At 37.3% G+C, this 22919-nt stretch overlaps 1 protein-coding gene across 2 annotated transcripts; it reads right to left on the reverse strand.

The window, feature by feature from the left end:
• Positions 1-35: 35 nt before the first annotated feature.
• LOC118763118 lies at positions 36-22736 on the reverse strand. 2 transcript variants are annotated; one of them, XM_036502479.1, is made up of 12 exons: positions 22473-22736; positions 20313-20476; positions 18167-18304; positions 17187-17209; positions 15630-15661; positions 13632-13689; positions 11829-11925; positions 10301-10412; positions 8822-8864; positions 3998-4068; positions 1864-1987; positions 36-931 (listed from the first exon to the last, which is right to left on the reverse strand). In XM_036502479.1, the coding sequence occupies exons 1-12, from the start codon at positions 22646-22648 to the stop codon at positions 707-709; spliced, it is 1263 nt and encodes a 420-aa protein (XP_036358372.1). In that variant the 5' UTR covers positions 22649-22736; the 3' UTR covers positions 36-706. The 2 variants fall into 2 exon arrangements, with proteins under 2 accessions (XP_036358372.1, XP_036358373.1); XM_036502480.1 differs by having other exon boundaries at positions 20313-20468; positions 22473-22662.
• Positions 22737-22919: the final 183 nt, after the last annotated feature.

Below are 22919 nucleotides of genomic sequence, written 5' to 3' on the forward strand. Positions count from 1 at the left end.
TAATGCATAATTATTTTTTTTAAATGTGGATACATAAGTGTTACATTTGATAAATTAATCTGAATGCTAAAGGGTTAAAATCTAAAACTAGAAACCTGGGAGACAACTTCAGCGATATCAAATAATTCAAAGTCTTGGAAAATTAAGGCAACGCATCTTTAAACAATGAATGTTTCAATCTTGTTAGATTTCATTAGCAAAGCATATTCACCTCAATCGCCCAGGCTTGGATGTGATTAAGTATATATCGAAACAAGGAAAATAGTGATGCTATTTGTATATATCAGTTATAGGTCAGAGGGAAAAGACTTATATAATGTGTGTGTGATACCGGCAAGGAACTCTTGGGAGAGCTGAACCTGAGAAGGACTTCAGAGAAGAAACACCACTCAGGCAAGTGTTTCAGCATTTAATTACTTTACAGTCTAAGAGATTTGGGCCATGCCCAAGTCGTGACTCCTGGTGTGGATGCGGTCTGCCCTTCTTAGAGTATTTAGAAGGGCCAAAACACTTGCTTGAGATGTGGGTTCCTTCTCTGAAGACCTGCTGAGCAGCTCTTTGGAGAGATTCTTTTCAAGGCCTCTCTCTCCTTTTCTCTGGTGAACAGAATGAAGATTAAAGAAAAAGGAAAGTATTTTTCTTTTGATTTGACTAGCACATGTATTTCATTCAGGGGTCTACATTATATTACAAGTATTTTCATTTGTTAATAATTTTTACCTAACTTATCTATGTGTCCGAACCAAACAAATCTATCTGCACGGATGTGTATTGGCTGCAACTGTCCCTTGTCTGGAGTTAAAGACACAACGAAACCTCGCCAGTCTAAAGTAATCTGGGGTGCTGGGGTACACATTTTGTTGTTTATGTATGGTGGAAGATCCAGCTGAGTTATATCGCTCACATAGCTACCAAACAGTGCTTTGTATTTCTGAAAAAAAAAAAAAGATTAAAGCAATCATTAAATAAGAAAACTGAATATCTAAAACAAGGATTAGTAACATCGTTTTGTAATGAGACTTTGGATCTTTTATTTTACATTTGCCTTTAGTTCACATCATCATCATCATCGTTTAACGTCCGCTTTCCCACACTTTGCATATAAATATATCCCTGAGTATCATCCTTCATTTCCATCACCGGTAATGCAAATGATTATCGGAGAACCATTAACTGTTCAAAGGCGATCAATTACGTTAAATTTGAAGACTTGTTTAGAGACTGTCCCAGGCTCACAGAACATCTCAGCAGCCGATTTGTGGGCTGTGGCTCATCTGTTGCTAAACCCTGATTTAGAATAGAATTAGAATATAATTCATCCAAATCGATTCTGCGAAAAGGTCATTTATACATGCATCTAAATAGTTGATAATGGTGTAAAATCTTATAGCAGGTTATTCTTATATAAATCGTCATCATCATCGTTTAACGTCCGTTTTCTATGCTAGCATGGGTTGGAAGGTTCGACCGGTGTCCGGGAAGCCAGGACGTTGCACCAGGCTCCAGTCTGATCTGGCAGTGTTTCTACAGCTGGATGTCCTTCCTAACGCCAACCACGTTAGGAAGGGTTTCAAGGACTTAGCGCATTTGTATTAGTTGGAGTTAAAGTGTGCGTGTGCATGGGACTGAACCCGAAACCTTGTGGCTGGAAAGCAAGCTTCCTAACCACATAGACATGCCTTGTGGGTAAAACATGCTTTGCATCCTTTTTAACATGCTATTTTTCATATATGAAACAGAGGACTTTGTACATTTCTATTATTTGGAGGTTGTATGTTTTATCTAACTGCAACGAAAAGAAAAACAAAATTGAAAAGTAACATTGAAGATGTTAGGCATTTAAAACGTTTTAGTCCTACTTACATGTAAAGACTCGAAAATAATCCCCAGTGTATGGTAAGCTGTACGATAGTCGTCTGGGATAAACTGGTCATGGTTGAAGGAAGACGATCCATTTGAACTTGCCTTAAACTGAATCAGGCCCCACCTATAAAGGAACAAGGAAAATGTCCTATGGTGCTTTGTAAAGTTTTTGTTAATGAGAAAGTTGTTGCACTCTTGTATAGGGCAAATCATTGATGTGTTTCGGTTACCTGTAAGTGGGTGACAGGTGTACTGAGGCTAAAATTGTTTCTTCATTAATTGAAAGCAACTAAATAAGGTAGCATTTTTCTTTTTTCTTTTTTTCCCCACTAATAATGCAAAATTAGTGTCAAAAATAGATAACTTCAGAGAGAGAGAGAAAGCATCTATTTTATCATAGTTTACCCTTTGGTCAGTACTAATCGATGAAAGGCCTTCCAAGCATGCTGGTCTGACAAGTGAGAGACACCACTTTTTAACTTGGATCTCATTCAACTTCTGAAGAAGACAAAACCATGCTTAATCTCTCAAACTCTACACATCCGTCAATATCCAGAAAAACAATATGACCATCCAATAAGAATCGAAATATTAGTCACTAATTTACAAAATATGCAAAGATAATGTAAAATCAACTGCATTTCTTTTTTTTTTTCCTCAAATTAACAAGTGATTATGTCCACCGAGACATAATCTCTTGTAATTTCAGTGACATGAATAAGACATCATAATATTATAGACAAATTGTATATATCTTGTTGGTATAGACTTGACAATAAGTACGTGAGGTAAATTATTTAACACGCTATGGAACATATGAATTATTCTCATTGACTAATGGACAATCTATTGGATGTTAACAGTTCAAAAGTGCAATAAATTGGCTTGTCGGGAAAAAGTCTAACACCGTTGGAGAGTGAGGTTCTTGGGAGGTACCAAACAGTTAACATGGGATTGGTAGGAATAGACACACATGTAAACAATATGATTAAGATAATGAGAAACTCCGATTGTACAAAAGTTTAATGAGACCCAAACTAGTTAGAAATCGTTATCCTCCTAAAATTGGAGCAACATGCGTGCTAATTTGTGGACATGCATAAATTGCATTCACGTACACACATACACATCCGGCCTTTTATATATACAGATTAAATAGACTCCAATACTTGACTGCTACTTTATTATATTGATCAACGAAGGACGAAAGGTATATCTGATACAAGTGCTGCTTTGAAATCCAAATTTAAAGAGACAGAAACCAAATTTCACAATACATTTTATTTGTCTCTCTTCACCGTTTTCTACAAAAGGATTTTTAACATTGGCACAAGGCCACAAATTTTGAAGAAGTGTATAATCGGCTCCATTACACTGAACAACAACAATAATTGTTTCTACTCTAGGTTAAAGACCAGTCATTTTGAGGGGAGCCAACCAGTCGATACCATCGACTCTATTTCATGACTTGCATTATATTTTCTTGAACCCAAAAGGATGCAAGGCAAAGTTGGACCTCGATGAGATTTGAAATCAGAATGTAAAAAGCCGCAAAAGTATTTTCCCAACGCTAACAATTCGGCCAGTTCGCCGCCGCCTTTGTTCCTAATTATAATACAAGACCAGCAACCTTGATAGAAGAGGTTAGTCGATACCATCGACCCAAAAAGATGAAAGGCACTATTGATCTTAAAGGTGTTTGAACTAGACCGAATAATACAGGACATTCCTTTCAACGCTTTAATAACACTGCTAATCCGTTGCCCTTGCAGAAATAGATAATCCTTTTTCAATAAGAACAAGAAATGAAAATTTGTGGGAGGATGTTAGCCTATTATAAAATTAACTATTTTAGTTTATTGATCTGAAAAGATGAAAGGCAAAGCTGACTTTTCATCTTTACAAATTTTATGGAATTTCTCCACAAAGACTGACTATACTATTGAAGCAAGGAGACCAGATATGATTGTAGACGACAAAAAATGTAAGATTACAGACTTTTGCAATACCATATAATAATAGAGGAGATGGTAGCGGTGTAGTTAGTGGTGGGTGGTGTATTAGTCGACTTCAGCATTTGTTTAGTATTTTATTTTATTAACCTATAATACTTAAAAATAATTTAATGACTAACCTATTTGGTAAATGTAGACTATAAGCACCAGTTGGATTCCATGACCACCACTTCGGCCGAATATTCGGGATCTGAAATATAGAATAGATATGATTAGTTTTTGAATGTTTCATTATCACTTGATACAATATATTTACTCACTCACAGACACACACGCACGTGCACGCATGCACGCTTTGAATTTGAAAGTAAGTGTTTATAATTAGGAGATAGTAGTAGGATCTTGGAAAGTCAAATTTGCGACTCCATCTTGAATCACAGGTAAAATCATTTCACTTCATTTCAGATGATTGGGAGAATAACACATTTCAACTGATTGGGAGAATACAATGGAAAAATTGCCCTTGGTCTACGTTTTTACTCATAACTGCAATTCAGCCAAAGAGTAGCTGACTATAGTTTTGCTTCTCTTGGTGCTGAGTTGCAAGCTTGTCCATTTTCCTTGTGTGCCTTTGTTACCGTCTTCTATATCTTCAAAAGCTGGCAAAATGATGGTGTCGCCAATGAGAAGAGAAGCTGTTTTTAAAACCAGTTCCCAGCTAAAGTTAATAGGGTTAATCATTCATTGAGGGATACAAATAATTATAAACATAGTGAAGAAGAAAATACCTGATGTTTCATTCTGATATATTAAACATATTTGATATAGATAAGTGTAATAAGTCTTTCTGCTATAGACACAAGGCGCGAAATTTTGTGGGAGAAGACTACTCGATTACATCGACCACAATGCTCTACTAGTATTTATTTTATAGACCCCGAAAGTATGAAAGGCAGAGTCGACCTTGGAGGAATTTTAACTTAAAACGTAAAGACGGACTGCCAGCGTAATATTAAGTCGTCAAGTATGAAATTTGTAGAAAAGAAAAAAAAGTTTGCGATTGTTTTATAAATACAAGGAATAGTTTTATTCATTAAAGTATGCACCCATATTGTCAATACACTTTTGCCATTTCAGCGGTAGCTAGTCCAGCTGGCAATCTAGAGTCAATAAAATCTTGGAAGGCCTGTTTTACAGCATTGTCGGAGTTAAATTTTTTTCCTATCAAAAAGTTATTCAAATTCTGGAAGAAGAGGTAGTTAGTGGGGGCGAGATCAGGTGAGTATGGTGGATGATAGAGAACTTCCAACTCCAACTCCTGTAGCTTTGCCAATGTCATTTTTGCGATGTGTGGTCTGGCGTTGTCTTGCAATAAAATAGGAGTGGATCTGTTGACTGATCTAGGCTGTTTTTTTTTTGTAAGTTTCTGCATCATTTGGTCCAGTTGGCTGCAGTATACTTCAACCGTTATTGATGAGCCAGGTTTAATGAAATCATAATAGATCATACCTGCGCCAGACCACGAAACACACATCAGCTTCTTTTGATGAATTTTGCTTTTTGGACTATGTTTTGGTGGCTCATCTTTGTCCATCCATTGTGCTGAACGTTAACGGTTGTTGTATTGGATTCATTTCCCATCACATGTTACAATTCGATTAAAAATGATTCATTTTTGTGACGACTAAGTAGCATAATGCAGGTTTCCAAATGTTGCTGTTTCTGATTTTCATTGAGTTCATGTGGAACCCACTTATCCAACATTTTCACTTTACCGATTTGAACTAGGTGAGTCAATATTGTTTGCTTGCTAATACCAAACAACAACAATAATTCACGGGCATTTTGAGATGGATCTGACTCGACGGTGGCTTTCACTTCGTCATTATCCACCTTTGTTTCTAGTCGACCGCGTTGCTCATTTGTGAGGTCAAAGTTACCAGAGTGAAATTTTGAAAATCAATTTGATACTGTCTGCTGTGTAATATCATTAGAATGAAACACTCCATTAATATTCCGAGCTTTCTGTGATGCTGTATTTCCAAGAAAGAACTCATATTTCAAAACTGTACGAATTTTCGACTTATCTATCTCTAAACTAAAATAGCAAAAAACGATTTATAAAAACTTTATAAAGCGCAAAATGAGTTAGAATAAAGAAACAGATGTGTCAGCTTTCTAACAAAGAATAAAGATTGTCAAAATATTATAATGGCGCAAAATGAGCAGCTGTCAAAGTTTACCATATATATTACTACAAATTTCATACTTAATATAATTACATCGCTGAAAGGAAATTTACTGCGGTATTCGTCCAGAGATAACATCTCTTATGGACGTGCCGTGTTTAAAAATATATATATCGGAGGGAGACGAAAATCGTTCCAGCTGTGGTTAGCAGGATCGCCAGATGCATTTTATTCTTGTTGGGTTTCATCAATGGCGTGTACTCAAAGCTAGTCTCACGTTTAGACGAGATTTGTCGCCTGAATGTGTAGGAAACGGGTAACAAGCACTCACAGCTATTCGCAATAGCCACCCAGCTGAATAAAAAGTCATTGTATGCAATGGAAGCTGTATTAAATTAAAATAGTCATCTATATATCCACGTAATATAAAAAAAAACATTCTATTTTAATTTAATACGGTATCTACTGCATAGAACAAAGTGCTATAATAATTTTTGATTGTTGCAAAAGGTCAACAACTTATAGGAGAAATCGCTATATGGTATCTAACTGATAGTTATTTAATCGACACCAGAAAGACGTAACGTAAAGGGGAAATCGGTAGGATTTAATCGCAGAACATAAAGGACGAAGCTAAAAATTGTAGGAGACAGAATAAATTGTGTCATCCTCGAAAAATAAAGACAATTTCACATTGAATAATATCATTCGAGGCATACACACAAAATAATCGACTGCTTCTTCTTTTCTTCCCTTGAGCGATAAAACTATCCGTGATATTTCTAGTATACATGCATAGATAAAGACTCCGCCGGTTACGACGACGAGGGTCCCAGCTGATACGATCAACGGAACAGCTTGCTCGTGAAATTAACGTGCAAATGGCTGAGCATTCCACAGACACGTGTACCCTTAACGTAGTTCTCGGGGATAATCAGCGTGACACAGAGAGTGACAAGGCTGACCCTTTGAAATACAAGTACAACTCATTTTTGCCAGCTGAGTGGACTGGAGCAACGTGAAATAAAGTGTCTTGCTCAAGGACACAACGCGTCGCCGGGAATCGAACTCACAACCTTACGATCATGAGCCGAATGCCCTAACCACTAAGCCACGCGCCCTCACTGCATAGATAAACACACACATACATACATACATACATACATACATACATACATACATACATACATACATACATACATACATACATACATACATACATACATACATACATCTTGAGAAATTAGGGTTCCCAGAACCAGAAAGGAGAAAACTAATTTTAAAACCTCGGATACAAGTTATCAAAGGAACTTCAAAAATATGTAAAACTTCCCAAAGTTTGACACATAACTACATATGCACATGTCTGGCAGTTTGGGGGTATGCGCTGTAACAGCGCGTCGCTGCATCTACCATTTGTTGGTGATTCTTTACTCTTGGCTTGCAGGCAAATCATACATATTTTCACGTATACTAACGCCAAATAATAAGCAAATATACACACATGCATGCAGAGCTAGTCTGTCGGAGTTGGTGAATTGCCAATGAAAGAGCCTTGGATCTAGATTAGAAACCAATGCTTTCTGCATTGGCAAGAAATCTAGAGATTAAACTGAACGACAGCATACACATATACGCATATATTTCTAAAAAATAAAAATAAAAATAACATTTTATTATTGGCTGTACGGAAAACAAACAAGAAATACCATATGATGTGCATATACAACAAGACAGCAACAAAATATGGGAAAAGACAAGAGATAAAAAGAAAAGAAATTGTATGGTCAAGTATTCGTTTTAGGAAGATACTCCTCTAAGTCCAATCGACTCCCCACACAATTACAGATTTCTCAGATTACCAAAGGAAAGTGTGTCTCCAAGTTTCGATTCACGGGTTACAAATCGTGTATCGAGTGCAGGCTCATGCAACTTGGGTGTACTCGCTACCCTCATCTAACTTTCAGGGATTTTTCTGGAGGAGCGTACTACTTACTCCAAGTGGAGCTAAGGCCTTTCAGTCGTGTCCACAACAGTGCCTGTTACACATTCATATCTCTGTGTATATGTAGGTATACGTGTGTAGAATACATCCTCACGTTTTGGCACTATTTTGTTAGTAAACAGTACGAACTGTGTCTAAAGAGAATGTGTATTACTACGCTGAATGTTGACAGTTCGTGTAACAGATAAAGTAAATAAACACATAAAACAATAACAATGCCTTCATTGAGTTGTCTATCATCCCATCAAGAACGAAACAATGCATAACAGTGCCGATCTTGTAGTAGGCACTACAGAAGGGAAAATTACCTTCCTTACTTGTTAAATGAAAGTTCTAAAACAATCTACTTGACAGCCGGATCCTTTCTTCTGTGTTCATATGTCAAGCCAGCTATGTTCAAATACGGAACGAGCATGCAGAGAAGCGTTTCGTCCTTTTCCACATATCCCGAAAAGGACCAGTTGACTGCGTTGCTGCGCTTGTCCCGAACCGGTAATAATCCCCACCCCTTTTGTGAATAGAAACGGAAGAAATTGGTGAATTGATCTTTATCGCAAGAACTCAAACCTGTTGCTAATCCTCACTTTATAGACATTTCATCGATGGCATTGTACAAGACCCGGGATTTTTAGTCTATTTTTTGTCTATTCTTTGTGGAAGGATGAAAGGCAAACTTGACCTCGGTAAGATTTGAACTCAGAATGTAGAGCACCGGAGTAAAGACCTCAAGGCATTTAGTCCGGAGCTTCAACAATTCGGCTAATTCCCTGCCATGTTTGATTTGAATATAAAAAAGAAAATATATTTACCGGATGGTAATGATCTCCATGTGCTGATGCTTGTATGTGCGATCTATAAATACAACAGAGGGGAATCTGAATGGTTTTAAAAGCACCCCTAACGAGTTTTTGACGGCAAAATACGCAAAGGCTAAAAAATAATTTTACTTCGTGCAAAATAAATGAATTAGAAACAATTAGTGAATTGATGACTAAACTAGGATATTTGTGAATTTATTCTATATCTGTGGGTATTCATTGTTGCGTGTTGTCAGAGTGTGTACACATTTAATTTTAATGTTTTTTTGATTTGGCACTTGGCGCAAATTTTGTAGGATGTGAGGGGGTCAATTAATTCAAGCTCAGTGTTTGATTGACATTTATTGTATCGATACCCGAAAGTTGGCCTTATACTGAAAGTAGTGAAAATGTTGCAACGATTAATAATAATTTTAAAAGAGGAAGAAAATTTTCAAATGCAAGAGTAAATAAACAAAACGAAATTAGAAATGTATATAGCAATGTAGTTTATGCAACAATATTGATATTGAATCCATTGGAAAGCTTGTGATATTTATATGTGCTTGGAAACAGTTGTTTAATTAAGGACAACAAAAGACCAGGCTTTATTTATGGAGCTATTCATGTTAAGCGATGGATTGAATCAAGTTATTTCCCTTTTTTCTAACTTTCTTCGGGAGTTGGAGCAGGGATACTTCATGCCCACTAATTTTTCATTAAAGCCATTACTCGTTAAGGCTTTGTAATAATAAGATGCAATTCCGTCAAAAAAGATTCCAGCTGAGAATAAATTAGAAATTATCCAACTGATTACGGCTGCTAAATTTTTAGATTATAACTGGGGTTAGGTGTGTAACTGGAATTACTGGAATCCTTGTGAAGATATACACCATTGATGGGTAGTGTGTACTAGATCGGTAGCCGCTACACACATTTTTTTCTCCTTGTTTTTTTTTTCTGTGTCCCTTTCTTTAGAAGAGCGTAGGCTCGAAACGTAAAAGACTTTTTCAATTCCTGAGCGTTATACTAATACATCTTTTTGTTTTGTATACCACCTGTCTTCGTCTTTTGTTTTTTTCGTGAACTCTCCCTATATATATATATATATATATATATATATATATATATATATATATATATATATAGTGTGTGTGTGTGTGTGTGTGTGTGTATGCATGTATGTATGTATGTATGTATGTATGTATGTATACATATCATGAACTAACTGTTACTTTTTCAGATGCAGCACGGAATTTTGTCAGTGAACAGGTCGCGGTCTCAAAGCGACAAAAATATTTTGGCGAATTAAATTTAAATGTTGAAGTGAATCTAACGGGTTTTGTGTGTTTTTAAATGGCTTATAAACACCTTCCACGCTACAATTGTTTTTAAATTTAATTTTTTTCGTTATTTTATTGTCTTTATTGCTATTACATTTATTATGTTATATATTATCATATTCTAAAAGTAGTGCCTTCTTGAGCTCACCTGGCAAAATTGGCATACCATATTTCCAGATTATGAGGTTTAGTGTCGGTCTTCACTGAACCGACGAGCAGTTGGGAAAATGGTAGTGACATCTCAACTGACCAGAAATCTCCTGACAAAGAAAAACATAAGATTAAAAATAAAAATCATTATATTTATCTTGCTCTATAAATGTAGAATCCAGTTTAACATGTTCATTAAAATGTCAAATCGATATAAACGTATGACTCAAATGCTTTGTTGGAATGTTGAAATGTTGGTTTACATTACAACGGTTTGAAGATATAGTAGGGAAAATCGTGTTAAAAACGGAAACTATTAAAACAAAATTGAAAATGAAGTCGTGAATTGGCAGAGTTGTTAGAGTATCGGATAGAATGCTCCGTGGTATTTGTTCCAGCTCTCTACACCCTGTGTTCAAATCTCGCCGAGGTCAACTTCACCTTTTATCCTTTCGGGGGTTCATAAAAATGTTCCAATCGAGAGTGGGATTTGCAGAATGTCGGACTGGATGCGTTGCGGTACTTGTTCCAGTTCTTTGTGCTCTGAGTTCAAATTCGGTCATGGTCCACCTGGGTGGCAGACTTAATCGATCGCCCGATTAAACACTGGCATATCGGTTGCCTTTAGCGGAACTCATCCTGTTGAAAGCATTTGGGCTCCGGATTCCAATTTGAAGATTCTTTCGTCCCTGCAACACAATTTCTTTCCCTCAAAAGGCCCTGCCCTATTTAACATTGTCCCGAAATAGATCAAAGAAGAAAAGGATCCCATTACCTTCAAACGGAATCTGGACAAATTTCTTCAAGGAATACCAAATAAGCCACCTATACCTGGATACAACTCACTCAACAAGAACTCCCTACTCGAATGGACCACGATACCACAAACCTTGACTTAAAAAGGATTTAGATAATCACATCAGATGGTGCTATTAAGTTAGATTTGGCCTGGACCAATCTTTGGTCGAAACATATCTAAGTTTATATATACTTATATATACATACATACACATATGTATATGTGTGTGTGTATGTGTATTTTTCAATGTGTACAAATAACAAGGAAAAAAATAAATAAATAGTTACTAAGGTAGCAAAAATTCACATAAGTGCCAAGGATATTAGCAGGTAAACCTGCGTATATCATGGGCACAGTTCTTTCCTTCGGACTAATAACTCTCACTTCCAAAGTAATTACTTGTAAACGTTCTCTTTATGTAAAAGAGATCGCTAAAAGGTCTATATGTAAATTACATATACTGGGAAACAGCGAATATATAACATTGTCTTGATTCACAATAACGAAATCTTTAATTTGTGCCTGATGTGGAATCGTGATTTTTCCCGCAGTGAAATGAAATGTGTTAGCACCACGTCACAATCTTGATTTGCCGGGAGCATATTTCTTGCGTTTTGGCACACGTTAAAAAAATCCAGTCATATACTCATTCAAAGTTCAATACACGCTCTCTCCATTCGTTGAAAAGCGCCTTTATTATTAAATCAAAACAAGTGAAAACATTTACCTTGACTGTTCGGGTTGTTGACTTCTCCGTCAACATTAACAGCTACATTCACTCGACTGTCCCAGTTCTGCAAAGCTTCTCCTCCATCAATGTAAGCCTTGTGTAAAAGATGGATGGTAGAAATGACAAACAAAAGTTAGGAAACAAAAGACAAAGAATCCATGGGTTAACAAACTTTAAATAGCATTATTTTGCAGGGTGTTGTTGTTTAACTCCTGGCTGAACAGATATTTGATCAAAGGTATTACAGCCAGGACTACATTATCTTGGTTTAGAAATAGCGAATTATAAAATACTTGTGGCTGTTAGATGTCCTTTACTCCTTGTATTTGAGCTGATTAGCTAACTGCTCAGAGCTGTATATGACTGCTGGTGTTTAGAGTTGACTGTTGGATGTTGAGTGCTGGTTGTTATTTTCCAAGCGTTGGCGGTCAAAATTTCTACATAGAAGAAAATTGACCAGGTTTTTACGAACAAACTTTATTCTTTTGAGAGAGTTTGGATGTTATTGTAATTGTATTCGAAAAGTTACGGCTAGTCGTTGTGTTGCTGCCGGTAGTTTCGTTATGATGATATTAGTTAGGTTCAGCCGCTGCCTGTGTCTGTTCGCCATCCGTCTGCTTTGTCGTTCATGCTCTCTCTGCTACATTCCAAAGCTTTCTGGGTCATGGTCGCGCGCATGTATCCTTTTATACCTATTAATGGGCTCAGAATGGACGCGCGAAAAGTTGAGATTAGTTGCTGGAGCCTATTCCACGTGAAGTTGTGATTGGCCAGATTTTGTTGACCACGTGGGGAATATTCTTTCCAAGCGATGTAGAGATTGATCAAATTCGCTGGCCATATGGGCAACATTCCAGCAAATTGCGACATTCGTTGATTACTGGATATTATTACAAAGACTGTCCTGCCAGTGAAATTTTTGTAAGGTGATTGAGCGATATAATGAGAATAGTCTAAAATTTGCAGATGTGAAGTGTAAATATTGAAGGAAACCATAAAAAAGATGCTGTAGCATCACTGTTTGAGAGATATATTAGAAATGATCTCGTGTTAGATAACAACCATCTTCGGCTATCTGACCCTGTTGTGTCCACTGCTCTGATTGGTTGGCATTAGCGCAGTTTGTCTCTCGACTTATTTCGCGCCAGTGTGTAAGCCAACCAATCACGGCCTTCGGATAAGGTCCCGTGACACTGTCTTTCTTGTGCCTTCTTTGAGCCCTTTAAAAAGCGAGATCGACAGACTATTGTTCGTCTTTGATTCCAGTCCTTTTGCTACTTGAACTTATTTTTATATTCAATATGACTGTGGCGAGGTCTATAGAGGAAAGTAGCTGGCTGGAAGCAAAGCGCAGAAAAACATGGTTTGTGATCCTTCAATGTAAAAATGACAATACGGTATGTACGCCATTGGATGTATATATGCACATTATTTTCATTAACGAATAAGGTGCAGTAAAATTAATAAAGTGAGAAAACTGCAAACATTTATGAAGACATTATGCCAAGTGAGGGGTTGGAATTGTGAGAGAGGTGGTGTGAGGGGGTCAGAAGTGTCGGGCTTTGAGGTGGCCGAGTAGGAGAGAAGAAGCTGGAATTAGAGTGGGGAGAGAACTCTAACATGACGTTGAAATAATTGGCTAACGGAGCTGCGGTGTGATCTTTTCAATCCTGCTTCTATCAGAGAAGTTGACTCAGTTCGTAGGATAGTCGTTAATTACACAGTTCTCTTGCTGTTTGCAACAGGAAATCGAACCTCCTATAGACAATACTAGGTCGCAGATAAAAATACTGAGCTTACCTTCGTTAGTAGTGCATCCCATACTGTGCTAAATGCGTTGACTCCTATCTCCTTGTATCTAGAAGGAGAAAAACAAGAGGGGCAATAAAAGAAATTAACATGTTAATATGTGTATGTGTGTGTCTCTCCATAATACTTTACTTCTTTCATTCTGACTTTATATCTGTCCTTATCTAGTCTTCAGTCCTTCAGGACATTTTCATTTTCCTTTGCGTTACCCCATGTCAGTCAGTCTTGCGGCCGCATGGCTTTTTTTGTTGTATATGTTTCTTTTATTTTGTCGTATTTGTTTTCGTCATTGTGGCTATTCCCCGCGATTTTTTTGCCACTGACGTCACCAAGAGCTAAAGGAGCGAAATTGTAATGATCTTTTGGACGTTGACTGATGAGGAATAAGATACGAAGTTTTTGCTTGTTATGTTTTTGTAACATTTCTATTTGATGTGTTTTTGTTACATTTTTGAAATACGTATATATATATATATATATATATATATATATATATATATATATATATATATATATATATATATATATATATATATATATATATATATATTTACACACACACACACGTGTGTGTACTTAAAAATATGTATAGTTTTGATTAGGAATGAATATTAAGGATATGTCCAAGTTTACGGCAAAACAATCATTAATTCGCCACAGAATTACTGTGTTTAACAGAAATTGACGAAGGACGACGAGCCTGAAACTGGCCTTTCTTTTATCTATGTCCGTTTACTGGGAACATAGGGGTATACTTCTAAGATTCATATCACACGTATAAAGATATTTCAAGCATGTATATGTATATTTTTACCGCTTCGCCAAGGAAGTAGTAAGGGTAGTACTCGTGACACTTTATATTTTCGGGGCCTCCGAGACTAGCGAGAGGAAGGGAGAAAGTTATTCTCAAACCAGAGACCTGGATGTGGTATTAAACCGGGTGACGGATTTATCTGTTTCTTTATTACCCACAAGGGGCTATACATAGAGGGGACAAACAAGGACAGATAAACGGATCAAGTCGATTACATCGACCCCAGTGCGTAACTGGTACTTAATTTATCGACCCTGAAAGGATGAAATTTAGCCTACCGTCTAACAGGTCGGAATATAAAGAGCTGGAGTAAGTAGCGCAAAGCATCACTTTCTGTTCTTTCACAATTTCCTTAAACTTCTACTCATGAAGGCTCATGGCTAAGTGGTTAGGGTAGTCAACTGAAGATCGTAAGGTAGTGAGTTCGATATCTAGCGGTGCGTTGTGTCCTTGCGCTAGAGACGTTATTTCACGCTGTTCCAGTCCACTCAGCTGGAAAAAATGAATTGTATATGTAGTTCAAAGGGCCGACCTTGTGTCATGCTGAATCTCCCCGAGAACTACGTCGAGGGTACACGTGTCTGTGGAGCACTCAGCCACTTGCCTCTTAACTTCACGTGCAGGCTGTTCCGCTGATCGGATCAACTGGAATCCTCGTCGCTGTGGTAACCGACGGGGGTGCCAGTTTAATCCTCTACCCTGGAGTAATATTTCATTTTATTGACCCGAAGAGGAGACAAGACAGAGTTGACTTCGGCAGAATTTGAACGCGGAACTCAGTGAGTTGAAACAGATGTTGCAAATTATTCTGTCCTATGTTTTAACGATTCTGCCATTCTGCCGTTTATACTTCAGCAAATTAATTATTTATCGTTACGTTCTGAGTTCAAATTAATCATATATTGTTACGTTCTGAGTTCAAACTCCGCCGAGGTTGACTTTGCCTTTCATCCTTTCGGGATCGATTAAATAAGTACCAGTTACGCACTGGGGTCGATCTAATCGACTGAAACCCTTTGTCTGTCCTTGTTTGTCCCCTCTATGTTTAGCTCTCTGTGGGCAATAAAGAAATAAAAAATTATTCATTTTTTTTTTTAGTTATATTGTATCTCAGTTTCTTTTTTTGCAAGAAGGCAATAAAAACTTTGGACAAGAGTGAAATTTGTGATACTCACTTATGGAATGATCCAGCAGTGTCAAGAAAAATCTATGAAGAAACCACAAAAATGTAGACTGTTACGTATAAAAGAAAAATCACTTAACGTTAAATAGAAAATGGAATCGTTATCTGAAACAAAATAGCCTCTTTCTACATTCTTTACCCGTGTTTCAGTCTATCTCTGATTTTTTTTTTATTTCGGAATTCCTCCTCATCTCTTAGTTTCCGTTTCTCTTCTTAGTCTCTCTCTCTCCCTCTCTCTCTCCCTTTAGTTTCTCCCCTATCTTCATACATACGTAAGCACAAAATAAACATACATCGTTGAATGGAGAAGATTGTCAATTCTAATTCCCATTCGCAATGTCTTCCTTTCTTTTGATACATCAAAGTGTCTTTTTGCCATAAAATTCCTTAATAAAGAGAATTAACAGAAACAACAGAAATAACGACCAAATATCTCTCGAGTTATATCCATCCTCTTGAAAAAACAAACAGATTAAAAATTATAACCTGGGGTACACAAAAGCCTGGAGATAGATAGAATGGCTGTTGCTAGAATGTCTAATCATAGGTTAGTTAAGTTAAGTTAATTTTTTGGCTCAAAAAGCAAAAAGCAAAGCCATGTAGGGGGGCATGGAGTTATGTACAGGGTTGTGTTCGTGCAAAGAGTTCAGGCCATTTGTGGTCAAGGGAGACTTTGAACCGAGCGGTCGTCAGCATCTTCACTATCTCGTCCGGTAGCTTATTCCACGGATCCGCAACCCGGACGGAGAAAGCCCCTCTCCTTCGATTGAGATGAAATCGTCGCAGATAGAGGTTTGTTGGATCAGAGCTGAACAACGATAAAAATGATTCCTTATGTTTATATAAAGCCTCAGATGTGTGTGAGATACAACTCAGTTGCGGTCGCATTTATTAGAAGAGAGAAAATTTTGCACGGCCCTTCAGATTTACGCCTTAGAAAAGGGAGTGATTTCTCCTGTCGCTCCTACCTCTTGCCACATCGCGGGTCAGTTCTGGTTGGATCTGTAATGGTGGTAGCCCATCTTCCGATCGAAACAGGAAAATAAGTTTCCAGTGGCTTTCCCCATTGATGAATGTAGCATGGTTTATAAATAAATATGCATACGCCTCATATTTGTAATCTATTAGTCTCGTAAAATTAGACCCACGATGGTCTTTTCGACAGAGAGAGAGGGAGAGAGGGAGGGAGAGAGAGAGAGAGAGAGAGAGAGAGAGAGAGAGAGAGAGAGAGAGAGAGAGAGAAAAAGAGAGAAACATGTAGAAAGAAAGCGAGACAAACATAATGGTTTCTGCAATGAATAGATATTTAATTTTTGTTTAAGTAACCAAAATGTGACCTGACCCACTGTGCTAGTTTCTAATTGGCTAAAAATAACGCAGTCCAAGATGAATAACCTTAACGACATGAAAATGCTTTGGACACTTTCGCTCTTTTGCAGACAAAATACCAAATAATAATTGAAATTTATATGTCGCTTCGTAGCTGAAGTATAGTATATTAGTTTATTTACATTTTAAAAGGATAATTAGAGCTTTTCTAGTTACTTACCTCAAAAGCATTATCATTGAAAACTGAAATAAAAGTAAATCAAAATCACATTAGACAGAATACGAATTTTTCAAGATATTTCTAACATAAAAGTATTGTAAAGAAAAGAGAAAATCCAGAAAAATTTTCAGCTAATTTCTAATAGAATGTAATTGATTAAGATTTTGATTTCTCCCGTAGGCACAAGAGAATTAGTGAATAATTCTAAGGTGTAATTTTGGTAGCAACTTTTGATAGAGAATTAAGGCGCTTTTTTCTCTTTACTATGACCAAATGTCTGCTCTCTTTTCATCCAGCTAAATTCGTAAAGATGTCGACTTGCAGGGTGAAAAGAATCTTCCATATGTCTACGATAACACAATAATGCTGGCTGTCAGAAAATATTTTAATGAAATAGCGATAACTGTGGATAGTCTTTATTATGCTCAATAGACCAGAATTTTTCAAACTTTTTTGTCGCAACCTATTTTATTAATCTCGCGACTCACTGAAGGGTCGGGACCCACTGTTTGATAAACGCTGTACTAAACCACCTGATAACTAATTTCTTTGTCATAATTATTATGGATACTAACATTGGTTTTTAGAATCGTGGACCAGAATGTTTTTGATCAAAAACGGTCAGGGTTATTGTTGGAAACTAAGATAAAGTTGAACACCCACGGGGCATCCAAATGAATGAAGGCACGTTTTCCGATTGATTTGCGCAATGCCTTCATAACTTTTTTGATTATAAGACAATATGATGATGATGATGATGATGATGATGATGATAAGAAGCAGGAGAAACAGAAGAAGGAATTTAAAAAAAAGGAGCAAGAAAAAGAAGGAGAAGAAGAAACAGAATAAGAAGACGAAGATAATTATGTGAGTGGTGATGAGGATGATGATGATGAGGAGGAGGAGGGTACATTGGATGAAAGATGAAAAGAAGGAAAACAATACAAAAGAATTTTTAGAAATCATCTAAAGAAACATACCATCTGAGTCGTGCTCCGTTCTGTTTGCCCAGACGTGAGGGTCTTCCAAAAGAGCAGCGATATATAAGTTGTTGTCGTCCCATCGTATTTTGAAACGTGTGGTTAAGACAGGATCGTGTCCTCTACGTCCTTGTAGGTCTTCAACAGTTCATAAAAAGAATGCGTACATATATATATATATATATATATATATATATATATGTGTGTGTGTGGTGTGTGTGTGTGTGTGTGTGTGTGTGTGTAAAAATGCGTGTATGAGTGTGTACTTATATATATATATATGTATATATATATATATATATATATATATATATATATATATATATATATAATATATATAATCGTAAATACATAATCAAAAACCTGTGCCAAACAAATACGCAGAAATATGCACACTTGCGTATACACACACAGATACGCACACACACATACACACACACGGACCCACACACGCACATACACACACATATGCACACTTACTGGCACACATAGTTATACTAGCTAAAATGTTAGATAATGTTCGACTTCTGTCACCAGCGCGTTGCTTTGTGTCTATCGTAAAGACATTTAGTTCTGTTCATTCCAATTTAATGGAGAGAGGCACTATGGCGGAGAATAAGTTTATTTATTCTATAAGTAGAAACGGCAGATTTTTCTTTTATTAACTTACAGTGTTCACCTTAAATGGAACGATAGCGAGGTCAGAGTTCTGAAGGCTGATGTATAATTTTGAGGTCAGATAACCGAGTAAGAAAGGTGCCGCATCATCATCTTTTAAGGCAAGAGTTCTTATTTCACAAGACTCTTAATTCTATTTGCTTCAATATATCTACTAGAAAATGGGTAACAACCTGTTTTGGAAAACTGACTTGCAATACTTAGTGTCTTATCAGTGGAAATACTGGTTTAACTCAAGGCTTACTGAAGCCGGAGTCCAACACTCTATGAATACGCCTGGCCTGGAAAAAGATCTACATTGTAAACATTGTTATATTGTGGTTTTCAGTTCAAATACCACGACGTCGACTTAGCTTTTCATCCTTTCGCGGTCGTCAAAATAAAATATCAGTCAAGTATTGGAATCGACATATATGCCAATCAAACTGAAATTAGGACATAACCTTTGTAGAAATATTAACATGTATATACATATATTTTACACACAAAGTATACATTTATATACATATATTCCAATCAAATCGAAGTTGTATAGTTATGGATATAATTGCATTGATGTGGTGGCATTTTTCACACATAGGATAAAAAGTTAAAGGTAAAGTTACTTTCTGGAGTCATACCTGTTCATAAAGGCCAGTTTCCCGGTTTTATAACATATATATTCCCTACTTGGACGGGACGCGAAATTCTTTTCCCACGAGAGTTCCGGACCCTAGTAATGAACTCATTTGCATACAGCCAATCAGAGCTCACCTTGACATTGTTGTCAAGTCAACAAAGGTTGGAATTCAAGAACGGGGTTGTAAGTCGACCGATCGCCAAGTTATGCCTGATTTTGGGAGACAAGTAATTAGATAGATTTGCATCTACATCTATAATCAGATTTTGTTAGGGTCCCATATGGTAAAGGTGCGGATGGGGAAAACGTGGGTAGAGGGTGATGTGCTAGCAACCCTCTCCTCTTGCTGTATTACAAAGTAAACAATAGCACAAATAACTACGCAGAGGCAGCCATGGTTGAAACAACAACAAGAACAACAAACATTCTTAAAAGAGAAAAGAAGCATGGTCATTCCTTATTCAAGTGACCTTATCTTATCGCCTATCACTTATGCGCTCATAAATTAGTTTGATGGTTGAGCTCTGATTGGTAGTATGCAAATGAGTTCATAACTGGGGTCTGGAACTCTCGTGGGAAAAACATTTCGCGGCGGGACACCGGTCCGTTTCAGGATTAATCACTTTTGCCAACTGAGTGGATTGGAGTAATCCATGACATGAAAGGTTTGGCTCAAGAACACAACGCGTCGCCCGATCCAGGAATCGAAACCACAATCTTATGGTTACGAGTCCAACACCCTAACCACGTGCCTCCACCACGCATAGAATACATCTAGACAGTTCACTCAAATTGAATATATGATACTTCTGTTATAGCTAGAAAAAAATGTAGTATAATAGGACGTACCAACAAACTTTTCTGACCACGGTACTTGGTTCCAAGCAAATTCATCTATCAGGCCATCAATTTCAATGGTTTCTTCGTTGAGATGCTGGACCACATATGTATGAGGTAAAGGTACATCACAGGTCTCTGCTGCACATGCTTCAATTATGTTCTTTTCTAAAAAGCTTAAACAAAAATTAAGTTATCGTTCATATTTTCATGAACTGACATCAACTGCAACAAATATAAAAAAAATAAACTCTCAAAAGGGATGTAAAACCGTTTCATTAAAGTGGATTGGAGTAATCCATGACATGTAGTGTTTGGTTCAAGAACACGACGCATCACCCAGTCCAGGAATCGAAACCACAATCTTATGATTATGAGTCCAACACCCTAACCACGTGCCTCCACCACGCGTAGAATACAACCACAGCCGTACTGGCTGATACAATGTATTTCCAGGCTTGGGTGTTGACTGCGCTCATATTACTGGTGCATTTCTGGGCCTGGGGATGTTGTTGCCACCGGTGTTGTTGGTGCTGCCGTCTGTGCTGCTATCATTATGACGCGCGGGTCCGGCGATGCGGCCGTGGCTGCTGTCGCTGTGGTTATTATCATTGTGGTAGTCCTCCCTGGTCGTAGGCTTGGCGCTATTACCGCCGGTGATGTGGACGCCGTCGGTGATGTGAGTACCGTCGATGGTAACGTTACCATCGACGGTACTCACATCACCGACGGCGTCCACATGGTAGTGCTGGTGTCGGCATGGTCATCTTCGGCTGTAGCGCTGTTACTGGGGTCGTTTCTGCCGCTGTTGCTGGCATCGATGTGGTCGATGTTGTTGGATGATCCGTGCTACTATTACTGTGGTCGCATATATACTCATATATACGTAAACACACCAGCATTGGTTGTCAAGCAATGCTAGGGGGACAAACACAGACACACAAACACACACGCATATATATATATATACATATATACGACGGGCTTCTTTCAGTTTCCGTCTACCAAATCCACTCACAAGGCTTTGGTCGGCTCGAGGCTATAGTAGAAGACACTTGCCCAAGGTGCCACACAGTGGGACTGAACCCGGAACCATGTGGTTGGTAAGCAAGCTACTTACCACACAGCCACTCCTGCTCCTATACATATATATATAAATTTATATAAATAAGGATAAGATCGATATTTAAATATCGATCTTATCAAGTGGCCAGCATGGGAAAAAAACCTTTCAAAGGTAATAATTATTTAAAACTATAATTTAGGGCATCACGCTGAAAATAGCAGTCAAAACATACACACACACATACATACATACATACATACAAATATATATATATATATAATATATATATATATATATATATATATATATATATATAATGCCTATACATATGTAAATATACATAAATATATAGTTAATCCAAACATGAAAACACAATGAGAAAACACAACAACGCGAGGACGTGGAACAAGTATAATGTTATTGGACGCTCAGGAAAGGAAAGAAAGAGGGAGGATTTAACGTTTCGAGCGGAGCTCTTCGTCAGAAACATAGGAAAAGGAAAGATCCAAGGAAGGAAAGACGGGGGAAAAAATCGCCAATGATACACACGCGGTCACATATTGAATCATAATATATACATATACATACAAGCACATTCATACATATGTACACACACATACAAACACATGAAAGAATCGATAAAAATAACTGAAAGTAAAAAACAAATTTTTGCAATATAAAAGATTTTGTGGAGTGCAAATTGTTTTACGACGCTACTCATCGTGTAATGGAACTTTTGCAGTATTTAAGAAACGAGTGTATCAAAATAGAGTGATTATATCAAAGTCTAATTTTGCGGCCTAGTGATAAGACATCTATTTTATCTTTTTCTCCGAAGAAGGACAAATGTCCGAAAAGTTAACCTTTTCTTCACGATTTAAAATTTAATTCTCTTATGAACCAATTATGCTAATCCAAGTCAACGATGGGACAACACCTTGGAGGCCACTCTACCTGTTAGAAATAGCAGTCAAACGTTTTGTTGTTCAGGCGATTCAGATGCGTACCTGCTACCACTCTGTTCGAGCAGAGCTGACCAGAGGCCGTACTACAGCAACATAACAAAATGATTATGGAGATTGGTTTGAAGTAGTAGCAACACTTACCTTTGAACCTCTGGTAAATAGCTTCCGTAACCGACATCACAGGCATGTTGATCCTTGGCCAGCAGCAAAGGATCCGTAGTTATCTGGAGGAAATAACCGATAATCACCCCAAGTCCAAGACAAAGTGTGGATACAACAAGTGTTAACACTGAGTAGAGACGGTAGGAACTCTTCATGGTTCGTTATTAGAAATAAATCTCTCTCAGTGTGTGAGTGTGCCTACATATATATACTCCGTCCTCTGTGTTATGCTTATAGGCTTAGAAGCACCGCAATCGATTGGACACTGTCTTAGATGAATCTGGCGAAAAGGTTTGTGATATATGTAGACCTAATGATGTGACAAATTCTTGTATTACACACACACACACACACAGCTGTCAATGTTGAAGTGCCGTGACGAAAAGAAAATTCCCATTTTGGAGCGGTACCTTTCATCAGAAAAAC

The sequence above is a fragment of the Octopus sinensis genome, linkage group LG4, assembly GCF_006345805.1.
Source record: "Octopus sinensis linkage group LG4, ASM634580v1, whole genome shotgun sequence".
Taxonomy (NCBI): Eukaryota; Metazoa; Mollusca; class Cephalopoda; order Octopoda; family Octopodidae; genus Octopus; species Octopus sinensis.

Excerpts from the sequence above, each read along its gene's own strand:
- LOC118763118 (XM_036502479.1), bottom strand. The coding sequence starts at position 22,648 with ATGAAGAGTTCCTACCGTCTCTACTCAGTGTTAACACTTGTTGTATCC. Across the intron at positions 11,926-13,631 it reads GGGATGCACTACTAACGAAG|GCTTACATTGATGGAGGAGA; the intron begins GTAAGCTCAGTA and ends CTTTTACACAAG. Across the intron at positions 932-1,863 it reads TTATTTTCGAGTCTTTACAT|AAATACAAAGCACTGTTTGG; the intron begins GTAAGTAGGACT and ends TTTTTTTTTCAG.